The sequence below is a fragment of the Aulonocara stuartgranti genome (genome assembly GCF_965226115.1).
Source record: "Aulonocara stuartgranti genome assembly, chromosome: 8".
In the NCBI taxonomy this organism is placed as follows: domain Eukaryota; kingdom Metazoa; phylum Chordata; class Actinopteri; order Cichliformes; family Cichlidae; genus Aulonocara; species Aulonocara stuartgranti.
Window position 1 is genome coordinate 8311306 of NC_138959.1, and position 15488 is coordinate 8326793.

General features: G+C 39.1%; 1 protein-coding gene across 4 annotated transcripts in view; it reads left to right on the forward strand.

The window, feature by feature from the left end:
* Positions 1–15488, forward strand: part of ttyh2 (tweety family member 2) — a 71939-nt gene that overhangs the window by 18888 nt on the left and 37563 nt on the right. For all 4 annotated transcript variants that reach the window (XM_082544749.1, XM_082544750.1, XM_082544751.1 and 1 more), the window contains exon 3: positions 11214–11325. In XM_082544749.1, coding sequence (XP_082400875.1) covers positions 11214–11325 — 112 coding nt within the window. The remainder of the gene's footprint in view (positions 1–11213; positions 11326–15488) is intronic.

Genomic DNA, 15488 nt, shown 5'->3' on the forward strand with positions numbered 1-15488 from the left:
CAAATTTTGTGTCACCCTCACATTGTGTGAGTGCCAACCCTAAGTATGGCATTTTATGCAAAAATCACGTATTAAATAAACCACTTAAAATGTGAAAACGATACTATTTTAAGGATAAATGTTTTCTTTTTTGTTATCGTTAAGATGATATCAGACGCAGTATTTCCCCTCAGATTTTATAATGGAGCAGCGTTGCAGTTAATGTGATTTGTTTTGGCTGGAGGCTGCTGCATCTCATCAAGTCTGTGGTGAACTGAAAACTTCCCTGATGTGAAGTGACATTAGCTGTGATATATACAATAGATTAATGGCATTAGTGTTATAGCCTTTAGCTGGTATAGGAAGCCTAAAGCAGCTAATTATTTTTGGCAAGATCCAACTTTTCATTCATTAAAGTTTCGGCTTTTGCGACAGACTCGAACACGTGAACAGTCGAACAGTCAGCACTTACATCGCCACATAGAACCCATCAAATCCCTCAATGAGCTCCGCTGTCCTCGCAAAGTGGATAATTGAATTACTCGACTATCCACAAAGGAGGGGACAGTCAACCATGTGACAACCATGCTTAGTAACTACCTGATTCAGATGTTACCAACCCATCAGCTTTTATCAGTCTCACACACAGATCCCCAATGAGTGGAGTCCTCTACTTTCAGTGTGGCCCAGTAGTTTGTTATTAACCATTATAATCATTCTAATAAACAGAGATCAACACAAATTATGGTGGCTCCAACCAGCAGTACTGAATAAGGTGACAACTCACTCGCCTGGTTGGTTATCTACTGCCAGTGTCATGTGATTAATTACTGCTGCACGACTATGTCCAAAACGATTATTATGATCATTTTGATTAATATTGCAACCGTGATTATTTGTCCTGATTATTTGTTGATTTTAGTGATGAAATCTTTTGTTAATGCACTTTCACTCACATTCATATTATGTTAAATTCCTGTGTTACAGTAAATTTTAATTGGTTCTCTTTATTCACCTAATTTCAGTGGACGTCTTAGAAGAAAAATAAAAAGTGGCCCAAAATGTAAAACAAAATTCAATAAACAGTCTACTTATTTTGCTCTTACGTTCCAGTTAATTAGAACATCTTTGCCGACAATTTAGTGTTTATTTAGCTTACCTAAATGCATCTCCCAGAAGACAAATATAAAGTATTTCACTGCTCGTAATACCTGCATGTGCTCAGCAGCTCTGTAGCAAAGAATGTGCATCTTTGGTCGAGCAGAATGGAACTATGTTGGTGATTTCACTGTGTTTTTATGAGCTGGATGGATAAGCTGGAGAAGCTGGCTGGGGAGACAGAGGTCTGAGCGTCCTTGCTTAGGATGCTACACCCGCAACCCGGCCCCGGATAAGTGGAAAAAGATGGAGAGATGGAAGGATGGATATGAAAAACAAAAACAAACAAACAAACAAACTACAGTTTGTGGTTATGTTTTCAGATGGCTGAATAAGTTAAGTTGTGTTGTGTTGAGCAGACACAACTCCACAGCACTCTTTGACTAAGATCTTTTCTTGGTTAACACTTGCCTTAAATTGGAATTATTTCCAGGGAAAGGATGATGATTCATTTCTGGGAATCCAAGTGTCTGCTGCTGTGCCAGACACTTGGATTTTATCATATCATATCTTTAAATGTAATGTCACTGTGTTACAATGTCACCCAGAATAGTCAAGGAAACTTAAAGCTGCATGGTGCAGAAACAGCTGGCATGTGTAGGGAGTGCTTGATTTACCTTGTGTTTTATCGGTGAAGAATTCATTTTCACGATCGCCTGATCATATTAATTTAACTGTGGGAAGCCAGAATCATGGTTAAGCTTATGATATGACTTACTGGGCAGCCCTAAGATTAATGATTAACAGTCAGTGAGTGGCATTGTAAAATCTGAAAAGGAGCACAAGTGGGGAAAAAAATTATTAAGTCTTAAACCCACAGTGGATTTAGTGAAATAGATTAGCAATTGTTTTAACAACTGTGCAAAGATTAAATATGTAGTGAACCTTTATACAAAATATAAGAAAGTTATTGGTAGTGATGAAAATTTTTCACCTTCAGTTCATATGGTAACTTTGTTAATATAAACCCCTCATGTGCTGAGTGCGAGAGAAAGTTTAACAGGTAGAACAGCAAATAAAGGGGACACAGCCGATAAGCAGTGAAGTATGAAGAGCAATAGATTCAGAAAATTGATTTTTTTTCCCTCCTATTCACAAAAAAATATCTGGTGCTTACAAACCCAGAAGCCCCAAGGTCATGACACATGGTTTGAAACTTTGTCTGGTATCTAGGACGTCAGTTTTAAAGGGCTCTCAAGAACATCTGACAACATGAGCCAATCTGTCGTCACGATGCCAAAAAAACATAGCGGCATGTTCAGTATGTCATTAGATGGAATAGCCTAGAGTTCCTATAGTCCTGGTCCTCTGCTAGTTAGTGCTCTCCACTGTATTTTCACTCTTTTGCATCATACATTTTTAATGTAGAGAGTACTGCTCATTTGAGACGCTCTATATTTTAAGAAACTTTAATGAGCACTGTTTCACTTGATGGGAACAGAAGTCATTTTCTACTGATGACATAAAGAAACCGCTGAAAAAAATGGGCGACATCGGCTAATTGTTGTATAATTAGTGTTTTTTTTTTGTGTCTTTTTATTTTTTAGTCCAGATTAATAGGTTGATCTGACATATGCAAAGTTTATCATCGTGTTTTTTGGTGAGCTGTGCTTATCTTTGAATTCAATAGCTCTCCAAATTGCTAAAACAGCGAGAAAGCTTATTAGCAATATGTTTAAACTAGATGTAGCACTGTTGTGCTTCATTTTTATTAAATCCAATTTGGTAGAATTGAAGTTGATGGTTTTAAAACAGACTTAATAGCATTAGAGTGTAATGACTCATTTATCTGATTTAAGGGTGTTGCTCTCTAATTTATAAATCAGATTATGCGTGATTAGGGAGTGGAACTCTTCCACTCCCACAGGGACAAGGAGACATACTGCATTTAATGAAGTTTTTGTTTCTCCTCCCTTCTGCTGTCCCATGTCTCCTTTGTTTCCCTGGGCTGGATCGCCATACGTGGATTAACGTTTTAGCTGGATTAAATTGGTGACCATTTGCCTTGATCCTGGATTTCTTAGTTCTTAAAAGCATCTGCAGGATTTGTTGTCACAGCAACATATCCGTAAGGTCAAACCAACTCAGGAGCAGGATTATTAAGTAGATGATGGAGGGAAACTTTACCATGCGTAATTTATTCCAATGGAAGAAACTAGCTGTGTTCATTGCACTGATAAAAATAATCACCAGCTCAGTCCTTTAGTGTACACTGAGTCCATAATTTTAGAGCCCCATCACTTCAATCTGGATGGAAAAAAATAATGCACACCATATTAAAAGAAAAAGTGACATAAAGGAAATGGAGATCAGTGAGCGATGATATGACACAAACAATAAGATTGCTTTACCAAATTGAAGTCAGCGCTGCTGCATCCTGCCAGTCCTTAGAGGAAGAGCCCCTCTCCTGTATCATCTGAATTTGATTGATGATAGCCAGCTCTTGAGCAGAGGTCAAGCTGGGCTCAGCTGGTCCTCTCACACCTTTTTTCTGCTTCCTACCTATTAACTTTAAAAGAGACAGAGAAAATTGGGTGTTTCGGTTTGAAAAGATATCGTGGTGTTTTACTTTTTTTTGTTGTTGTCGGGCTTAGATTAGAATCCTGATAAATAATAAATAAAGATCTTACTCATTGATCGTATTTGTAGGTTAGGATATGTAATATGATGCTATTTTGTTATGTGACTTTATTAAGCCCGTGCATTTTGTTCAACTTCTCATTAACACAATATATAATCAACCAATCACATCGCTGCAAATCAGGGCATTTAGGCATATAGACATGTTTGGGCTGTTAAGGTTCACATCGAGCATCAGAATGGGCATGGTTGCTGACGGCGGACTGGCTGGTCTGACAATTCAAGAAACTACTCATCTACAAAGATTGCACCACACAGCCATCCCCATGGTTTATAGAGATTGCCTTAAAAAAGAAAAAATATCTAGTAGCAGTTCTCTGAGGTCAAAGCAGAATGGCCAGACTAGCTGAGGTAAAAAGAAGGCAACAGTGCCTCAAATAACCACTTGTTAGAACCAAGGCATGGAGAAGAGGTTCCCTGATAACATGTCATGTCACAAAGCTCGGATCTTTCATTGTCACTGACCAGGGTTCAGTTATGAGTGAATCTTGCTGTTCTAATCAAATATTCTTGAGCCTTCAAAGGACAAATGAACCAGGATCAGTGAGTCTTGGTTCATGTGACCTGGTATCGTTTAAGATCTCCTTCTTCTTTTTTTTCTGTGTGTTTTTTGTTTGTTTCTTTGTTAAGTTGTTTACTTTGTGTGCTCAGTGTTCGTTCACCCTTCCTGTGTGTGTTATTGGCTTGTTGGGTGTCAGCCCAAACCTCATCGGTTTCCCTTGTGTCCTGTTTCCCAATTAGTTCCTGTGTATTTATAGTCTTGTCTCACCCTCTAGTTGTCAGTTTGTCTGAATTCTCAGCCTGAGTTTCTCACCCGTCATCTGCTTCTGCTTCACTCTTCTCTGTATTTGCTCAGTTTCGATTGTGAACTTTGGTTTAAACCTTGTTTAATTTACATTCTTGTTTTTGTTCTAGTGAACTGGGTTCTCTTTTGGACAGAAATCACTTTGGTGAATATAAGAGTGCTTTATTTTATTGCATTTTGTGATAAAGTTTGACCTTTTATTTTACACATGTTTAGAGTATAGTGGAATAAAGTCTAAGTCCTTCCTCCTCTGATTATATTTATACCCTTTAAACAAAATCATGTCCATCTGTCTGGTCTACACTTCTGTGCTGCTGTAAATTATACCACAAGCTTTAAGTTAAGCTCTCCATCAGCGTTAGCTACTTTAAAGTATTATAAAGTGTGTTGCATTGTTGTTCAGACCAGTTCATTATCATTTGCAGTCCATAACAAAAAAGCTCCCTCTAATGGGGAGGACTGCACTTAAAAGGTTTATGTTGCCTGACTTGGTAAGCTAAGACAGGATAAAATATGAGATCAGTGAAGTTGGAGGAAACATCCTGTGGGAAACAGACTCTCTTTCATCTGATTCCTGACTTTGATTTTGTCCATCTACTGGATGAAATAGAACATGGATGTGTTTGCCTAGTGGATTTCACACCGGATTTGTACTGAAGTTGAAAACTGGCTTCATATTAATCCCATCCGTCCTTTTCACCCTTTCCCTACACCCTAATTCTATTTTTTGCCCTGATTTTGCCTCCCTTCCCTCTATAATCCTGATCGGTCTCCCCCTTTTCTCTTGACTTCCTCCACTCTAATTATGTTTGACAGTGGCTAGGTCTGATATGCTGTGATGTCCGTTATAATTAACACTGGTGAAGCCAGAGCAGATGTCACTCAGCTGTAGCTGCAGCCCTGCCCATGGTGTAGCACATTAACTCTGTAATTATGGTGTATCATAACTGATCAGGCTGCTCATGCTGAGGACATCTGGACTGATTTTTTTTTACTATAACTATGATAGTTTGCAGTTTAGAATATTACTTGAGGTATATTACCGTGATAGTTTGGCACACAATGAGCATTTGGGTTTTTAAAAAGAATTTCAATTAATTTGATATTGCTTTAGTCTTCCCAGAAGAACAGTTTGATTAAAGAAGGGTGTGATTTACAAAAACCAAACAGTTCATTCCCACACAGTCACTGCAAGGTGAATTACAGAGGGGTTATTTGAATGCCAACAAGGCACATTATGCCAAAGAGGGTGAGTTTATTAACTATCGGTGTATGCAAAAGGTAAACTGTTCAATTCTGTCTGATCACTGTGTGCTGTGCACTGGCAGGGTTAGGAGAACCATACGCCGGCACACTTAAACAAATGCTCCTGAGCAATCAGTTGGATTTAAGCACGGCATTCATGGACTGTGACCACTGTCCGTGCAAGAGCATGGATCTCCAGTTCCTCAGTGATACCTCGTGAGAACACGCATTATGTAAATAACAAATACAGGGCATGTGAGAAGAAAGTAAATCAGCCATTCCAGAAAATACCCTATTTAAGCCACACAATGTGTAAAATCTTGAGCCTCACTATGCTCCGCAAAAGTGCTGTTGAAGAGTGCGTATTGCATAAAAGAGAGAATAACAGGCAAAGGTTGACAGTCATGCCCAAGCACAGCAACACTGAAGATACCCGTTCATTTCCAGATCTGGGGTGTTGGACGGCTGCTCATTTAAGTTGCTGTATGGAAACGTGGGGTGCAACACTGACAGGTCGCCAGTCTATCACACGGCTAACACAAACAGACTTAACATGCCTGTCTTTGGATTGTGGTAGAGAGCCAGAGTACATGGAGAGCATTCACATGGGCACAATGAGAACATGCAAACTGCACACAGCAATCCAGTGGATTCCAGGGACAGTGGTTACCATTGAAATGATCAGTCCGACTTTAGAAACTGAATAAAGGGGATTTTTTTTTTTTTTTTGCTTCTACTGCCTATAAAAAAAGTAAAAGATCGTTAAAAATTATTCTCTTTTCCTGTCGATTTTAAATATACATTTTTTAAATTTCTTTTTGTGGAACATCTCTCTTGACAGTCACAAAGTAGAAATTATAACAGAGGGCACAAGTGAGAGAGGATGTCTGTGTATCCACTGAATCCATTCGAGGAAAGCTTTTGGAACGAGCAGCCGTAACACAAAATCTATCAGCAATATAAATGTACCAACCAAGTAATTGGCAGCATGTACGTTTGTTTTTACTGCTTCTCCGAACTTAAATGAGCTATGCTGGACTTTTTGTAGCTCTAAAAAAAAAGATGAAAAGTAACTATTTGTGTTTCGTAGTTTATATCAAAGGGGATTTTCCCCTGCTGAGGGTTCAGTAGGGCAGCGTAAAAAATATAAGCTCACCCGTCTATACTTATCATCCCAAGAGATTCATTGCTGCCATTCTGGGGCAAAATTTCCAATATTCAGACCTGTCAGGGTCAATTTAACATAGCTTTTTTTTTTTGCTTCAGGCTGAATTTTTTTTTAGGTTATTTTATTTTATTTTATTATTAATTCCCATCACTGTCTGTTATGTACTTATTCATTTATCAATGTGACAGTTTGGACTCTTGCTCAGTACATGCCTACTCAAATCTATGGTGTTCTTTCTCTTTGAATTAGACGATGGATATTTCAAGTAGCAGCACTAAGAGAACTGGCAGGACCGAGGGAGTACATAGAGAAGGCAAAGAAGAGACTTTCTATTTGTCCTCTCAGTTCTTTTAATCTGAATTCTGCCTAAAATAGTTGCCTTTTTTAGAAGTAAGTCTGTGTTTCTCCAAGCTGTGACTGCTTTAATACATTCCCTGCATCTGTGCTGTTAAAGGGGCTAATAGCACACAAACACAGATATACAAAGAACAAATAAGATGTTATGTATTTTTGGTGAGGAACCCAACCCGCCCCCGCCCAGTCTTGCTTTTTGTATCCCAGGGTCTTGCTCTCTGCTTTTGTGACTTCTTTCGTCACCTGTATTTGTCTTTTTTTTTTTAGTGCTGACTGTCTATATCGCTTCCTGTCTTCCTCTAAAATGATGATTTTATTCTTGTCTGTAATGCCTGTCCCCACTTTCTTAACTGCTCTCCCTGAGGTTAAGTCTGTAACCTGCCAAGTGGGATGTTTATCTGCAGGGGGTCATTTAATGAGGCCATCTCTGCTGTACTAATTAGGAAAATTGCCCCTGTTGTTTAGCTCCACCTGTACTTTGCTTCGACCACAACGATCATAACAGCTCTGCAGGATTTTAGCCATTCCAAGTGAATGTTAGAGGAAGCGCTGATGGCTGCAGACTTATAGTCTCTGTTTTCAGCTTAAAATTTATCCGGAACATCAGGGATAAGTCTGTAGGAACCACAGCCTTAATCTAAAGCTCAGTCAGGTTGAGTCCTGCTTAGTTTTCTTTTAGTCCTGACCTGCCACGCGAAGTAGTGCTGACCTACAAATAGTGTCTTCAGTGTGTTGCATTACTATTGTGTGCAATAAAAAAATCACACACAAAAGACCTTCTAAACATTTAACCTTGTTTAGTAAATGATGGTCAGTATTTATTTATTAGTGGGCAGAGCGCTATAGGTGCACCTTGTTAGTATTGATTTGGACCCGCTTTTGCTTTGAGAACTGCCTTAGTTCTTCATGGCTTATATCAGTTTTTGCTCCATAACGACATGATAACATCACAGAGTGGCTGCGGATTTGTCAGCTGCTTATCCATGATGCAAATTTACTGTTTCACCACATTCCTAAAGTGCTCCACTGGATTGAGATCTGGTGACTGTGGAGGCCATTTGAGGACAGTGAACTCAATGACATGTTCACGAAATCAGTTTGAGATGATCTAAGCTTTGTGACATGGCACATTATCCTGCTGGAAGCAGCCATCAAAAGATGGGTACACTGTGATCAGAAAGGGATGGCTATGCTACAGTAACAATGCTCATGTAGCTGTTTAAACTAACCTCAGCTGGTACTAAGGATCCCAAAGTGTGTCAAAAATACCTGAACATGGAAGAACCTGGAAACATGGAGGCATGGAAACATGATGAAAACTCAACAGACAACCTGACAAGGAATGAATGAAAACACACAGACTAAATCACACGGGAGGTGAACAGGGAAAGTGGAAACGCATGGGAAAGGAGCTGATTAGAAATAACATAATGACGCCACAGGGGAAGTGAAACTAAACACAATGAACGTGGGACACCAGACCTCTTCAAAACAGAACAGGAAACATGACAACACGAGCTTGACAACATAACACACGCAGACCTGACACACATGAAGGACAAGGGAGACTTAAACACAGGGGTGAAGACACAAGTGGAATCTAATAAACAATGAACTATAACAGGGCAACATAGGCAAAATAGAAATGAAATTAGATAAGCTAATGAACTTAAACATAAACCATAAACAACAAAATGACCCAGGATCGTGACAATGCTTGCATGTTGTTTAGGCTAAATTCTGACCCTGGTGTCCAATGGTGTAGCGGAAATCAGCAGACCTGGCACTGTTCTTCAAGTTTTCTGCTGTAGAATTTTCTGCTGTTTTAGTGAGCTGGTGAACCCAATGTGTTCTCCTGCAGCTGTAACACATCTGCATCAAGGTTTGAAGTCCTTCTTCTGTTCTCCTTTCTGAAGCTCAGTTTGAACTTCAGCAGGTCGTTCTGACCTACTCTGTATGCCTGACAGCATTAGAACAGGTCTACCTATTAAAGTGGTCTGCAGGTAATTTTAGCATTGCAATGACAATATGAACTTGAATAAAAAAAGAAAACAGGCATAAAAAGGCATAAAAAAGTGTCTATTTTTATCACACTTTGGAGAGGAGAGATATGAGTGCAATTTGTAATGTGAGAGTTGACTTTCAGATTCTTACATCCTTGTTTTCAGTTGAGTTCAGTTCTCCTGATCCAAGGAGAATTGAAACTATGTAAGCTTCTCAGATGCCCATAATCTTTGAAGTTACTGTTGCACTGTTGTATTTGAGTGCAAGCAGTGTATATAAAGTTTCCCTTGGGAGGTGTACTAAGCTCTGTCATGTCCTGTTTCTCACAGATCATGGTCATATACGGGATCTGTATTCCTTTTTTGTCCTGCGTAGTTATTGAAAAGAAAGGGTATAAAACACTTGCTCACTGCTCTGATCTACGGCCTTCAGTGTCTGTAGTGCAAGACTTGGACATCCTTGTCTTTGCAGAGGATTCTTGTGCAGGGTCTTTGGAGTATATTGTGAGACATTGTGTTGCAGCATTAAATCTTCTTGTAGTTAACAACTGTGCGGCTACTTTGAAATCCCATCATATGGCAGCACAATATGACGGCACTTAGGGAAAAAGTGGAGCTCAGAGAGACTACTTAAGTGTGTGTGTTTAGAATGCGCCGGTTATTATTCTGTTTGTGCTGATGCTCCAGCTCAACAAATTAAATCCTTGGATGGCTGAATATGCAAAAGTGGTTTCAATTTATGCACACGCATTCCAGAGGCCTGTATTGTATAATTTCTGATTCAAAGAGTGTTGTTTACAAAAATTAACGCAGAAATCCAAAAAGCTTTTGCTGCTTCATTTGCTGCTTCATTGTGCTGTGAGATATATGTGCATCAAACACCCACATACACAAATTACAGGTATTTATTTTCTATAAATCAGCAATTTATTGTTATTCATTAAGGCGTCTTAGTTTTTCCTCATCCTGTTTGTTGTATTTACATAAAAAGTTGGCGATATTTATCAAAAAATAACACATCGGACACACTACGGTGTGATGAGACAGACAGCTAATGTCTGTTAGTGACAAGGCTGTTAAACTGACAACTCAGACCACTGGTTAGGATAAAATGAGCAGTCTAACAAATGGATGGAGCGATGGAGAGATCAATTCTTAACGCCTTAACAACAGCAGCGCTTCCTGATGTAAAATACATTAAAAGCTCCAGAAATACAATACCCTACTTTTCTTCATTTTTCACACCTTTCTAAAATCATTCTGTAAGCTAGATCAGACCCTTTGGGCGAGCTGGCTTTTACTCCCTGAATTCACCGACACACTCAGCAACTCAGCCTTCGCACTGTAATACCATTCATACTGCTTCACAGCTGTTTACAGTGGGAAATAATTACTGAATAGCTAAAACAAAATTTCTGTCCCAAAGTGCCTCATTAACCTCATACATTTAAAATTTTTCCAAAACTCAAGCCTGATGCAGAAATTGATGATACTGCTTTATGATAATAGCCAAATTCTTTTTTTTTTATCTTTAAAAAAAAAGGCATCAAATATTCATAAAACGTTGTGCTCTTTTCCAGTGTGCCATGCTATACTACCTTGTAAGTTGCATATTTCCACTGCAGGTTGGCAAAGATGTTTTCAAGTAGACAGAAAATTGTTGTTTACGGGTCGTTTCGCATTAATGTTTAATCTCAGCCAGGTTGTGATAATGGCTTTGAAGCTGGCAAACTTTTAATTTAAGGACCGAAAATGGCAGCACTTTGGATGTAGATGATTTAAAATCCAAGAGACTGCTTTTATATTCTGCTCCTTCTTTATCAAAGGTTCACCTGCGCCTTTATGCATCTTTTCTCTGCAGCGTCGCAGTGGGTGTGGGTTTCTATGGCAACAGCGAGACCAATGACGGTGTATACCAGATGACCTACTCCTTGTACAACGCCAATCACACGCTGGGTGGAGTGGACAGTCTGGTATGTAAAGCATCATTTACAAACATATTAGTGTCACACAATTAACGCTTCACATATCTCTGGACGGATGAGATTACATCATGTATTAGTTTGCAAAAATAAATTGAAAGCATTTGATTAAATTCCCGCCATTTCATAACATGCATGGTTTATAAATGAGTGACCAATGAAGCACGACTCAAACAACTCTGGGTGAAGACTTCGGAAAGGCTGGATGTGATGTATTCCCACACACAGGCGCACAACCACACAGGCTCCAAAGAGAAGGAAAGCCCACAGGACTCAATTTAGTATGCCTTTAAATGTTTTTATGGGTTTTTTTTATAGCTATTTACGGCTACACACAAATTGACAGCCTCTCCACACACAAACCTCGTCCTCTGAGAGAGACACACACTCCCTCTGCCTGCTCCACCTTCTCCTAGCCTCTGTGGCTTCAGCAAACACAGAGCCGTCCTGTCTTTTATGCTCAGTTAAGTTCACTGTGTTTTTTGAGGATTCTTTAATTTTGTCCAGATGCAGTTTTCCATAAGAAACGCCATCATTTGACACTTGATTAGGACTCTAGTAAAGACTAAGACTAAATTCCAAAATGTGGAATTTTACACTGATATCTACTGATATTTAAAAGTGGTGTGGTGGTTAGCCTTCCAGTCTGGGGCATTGTCTCAGTGGAGTTTGCTTTATTGCTTCTCCCCCAGTCCAAAGAAATGCATGGTGTTAGATTAACTGGTGATTCTAAATTGCCCATAGGTGTGAACGTGAGCATGATTCAAAGGGGACTTTTTTTTAATGATTTTTTGTGTATTCTTGGCACTAAAGAGGGCATAAATATAGACTAGAACAGCCTTTTATTGTCATTGTAGATGTAGAATAAAATTATAGGTGCTCCACGCTAACTGTGCAGGAATAAAATTTAAATAGTAACACACTATATACACACTATATAGCAAAAACAAACAAACAAAATAATATTAGTACTGGCATCACTTGTCAGACTTCTTTTTAACACTGGTATCTGCACTTAACCCATTTTTAAAACTGTTATCTTCTAGTTATATTTGCCAGCAGTAATAGAACATCGTGTAGCTATTAATTGTTGAGGTTTTAAAGCCTTCACTGTGTGTTCTCATCAGGCGTTTGACCAGTGTCGATGCAGGAGCAGACCCAGGATAACTCGCTGTCAAAGAGTAGGGATTAAGTCTCCATTTGTATTAATGGAGATTAATGTAGTGGTGTGTGAGACACTCAGCGTGGCGACTCGACTTGGCCTCGGTAATAAACACGTCTCGAGAGAGCCTGCAGCGCGCTTTCTGCAGCAGTGTTCTGTGGCATGTTAGGACATCTGATGCTGATGATTAGGGAAAATAATCACAGATTTAAAAGGAGAGTGGTTCTAAGCTGTGGGACTTCATCAATATTTTAAACTGGAAGCATGTAAGATCTCTGTGACTGCTGAGGTTGAGATATCACTTGGGCTACTCTATTTGGTCATCTGGGATTAGTTGCTACCATACTGTACAACACACAAGTTAGCATTTTTGATTTATTCCATTTGATCAATATAACCGCATATTAAGCTTGTATTACTATAATAAAGAGGCAAAGATGCATCTCTTGGCATTTCTAGATTTTATTTATTGTTCTCTGATTCTCTGCCAATAATTTTGGAAAGTGGACAAACACATTAGTTTATCAGAATCCTAATAATAAGTGGAGAGAAATCAATAATATATTGCATATTGGAGCACTTATCAGTATGTTCCTCTAGGGTGTGTGAACTTGTGCAAGCACTTAATTGGACATAGTGGCCTTTATTTGGGCATCTTATGTGTGTGAATGTGCATGCCTGTGTGTGCATGTGCATGAGTGAGTTCATTGCACGCTGCTATAGACTCTTAAGGAGTCTAATTCTTGAGTTGGACAAAGAGCCCAGTGTGCCACACACAGTTCCTAGTCTCCCCCCACCTAATCAACCATGAGCCCAGGAGACAAAGCCCTTTGATGGGTAGAACAAGGAGCAGTGCAAGCCCGTCTGATTGGCAGAGTCGGGGTTAAAATCGGCATTGAAATCATTGACAATGAAGGCCTCTCTGCCCTTTTGACCACGCAAATGCCTTTTAGCCCAGCTCCTAGAAAGTTTAGAAAAGGGGTAAGCTCAGAATATAAGTGAGAAAAGGAGGAAAGTTAGGTTCTTTGTCATCAGATGCTTTTTTTCCTCTGCTGCTATTGAGAGTTTCATTAGTAACGGTCTGGAATATATGCTTATGATGTGTTATGGACACAGACTCACACGGAAACCTGGAAAAAGATGAAGAAGGTGGCTCGAGCAAATGAATACGGAGGAATAGCGAGAATATAGAATATTACTCTGGTTTTAAATTGGAAAAAAATAGAGAGCCAAATACGCAGATGAAGGATGCACCACAGCGTCTAAATAACAAACAGGTTATTAAACAATTAATGCTGCATAGCCAATTACAACTGGTGGTGATGCTGAAACTATAACAATTGCAGTTGATACACACAGCTTACCTGCCTTGCATGCACACAACTTGTTAGCTAGGACCAATCATTTTTATGCAGACTTCCTAAGTGGTGCTTTGGTCTACAGTACATAACATCAACCATGCAACATACTATATACACTAGTCATACATAGTGAGAATCTGTGAACAACTCTCCACTCTTAAGCTCAAAACAATAAAAAAAGATGCACACTTTACAATAGGGCTGAACGATTATGGAAAATAATCTAATTGCGATTTTTTGCCCCAATATTGCGATTGCGATGCGATATGCGATTATTTTTTAAGGTCTTTGTCTTCTGTATTATTAAACAAAGACAAGCAATACATCATATAGTATGGCCAATACTATATTACATTAATTTTAAACTGTTCTTTCCTGGAAGACAGACCTCTGTTATGATGACATGAGGTGATGCATGAATTGATGACTGACATTTTTATTTAACTTCTTCAATCACAACAGTATATTTGAACATACACAATAGTTTATTTTTAGCTTACAAACATCTGAGCATAAAGTGCTGACAAGGAACCCTGGTGTAAACATTAAAATGAAAGTCAGTACAATGTGCAGATTGCAGAAATATACATAAAAAAAATCAGTGGCTTTACCACACTCAGTTTTTCGACATCTGTGAACTACTAGACAGTCATTCAATTAAAAAATAATATTAAATAAATAAAACTAATAAATAAAAAATACACACATCTTACTGATCTCTGCAGTCAGTAACATTACACATAAAGTGCAAACATAATAGCAATTGTATAAACACACACACAAACACGCCTTTAAAATTTAAAGGGGTGAAATTGGACGGTCTAGTTCTGATTAGCGTCACCGCTGTCTCGGTGGAGTTTAATAAACTCGGCCGTCTGCTCCTTGCTATCTAAAATATAACCAGACACTGGCGTAAATTCTCGACTGTCTCATACTTCTGTTTAATAAGTTTTCTGTTTGACGTTTAGTCAGCTGTGTGAAAACCAAGGAGGAACCCACCCGGGGGATTAATAAAGTTTTATTTTATCTAATCTAATAACTTTAATCTCAGCCAAACCGATTTACTCACGAACAAACAAAACACTGAAAAAAGCCCAACAATAACATTTTTAGGTTGTCTAAGTGACTTATATATCACGTTTAACCCGAGCAGCGAAACTCCGCGGTGATCTGAAAATGATGTGCCGGGAGTTGTGCCGTTCTCGGCCGCATCAGTAACCCTCGAGCTCCCGGCTAGCTGTCGAGCTGGTGGGTAGCAGACGCCTCTGAAAACGTCGAAGCACTTTTGCAAATATGGGATATCTTGATAAACCGAGCAGATATTTGATGTTTACACAACTACTTTCTCGCCTGAAAATATGTTAAAAGTTTATTTCGTGACCCAGAAAGATTAGTATGAGTAATTTTAAAACTTAGTAGCGGCCGCCATTGTTGGAAACTGGAGTTTGGCTGGGCCGCGCTATGAATTCTGGGATATGGTAGTAATTTGGACAGCCTTCGGCGCGTCGCTGTGACGTAATCGGTCTACAAATGCGGCCTCAGGAGGATGCAGCCCATGAATTTGGACATGTCCAGAGTATAATCGCAGCCTTTGCGGTTAGAAAATTGCACTTGATCATGTCGCGATATTA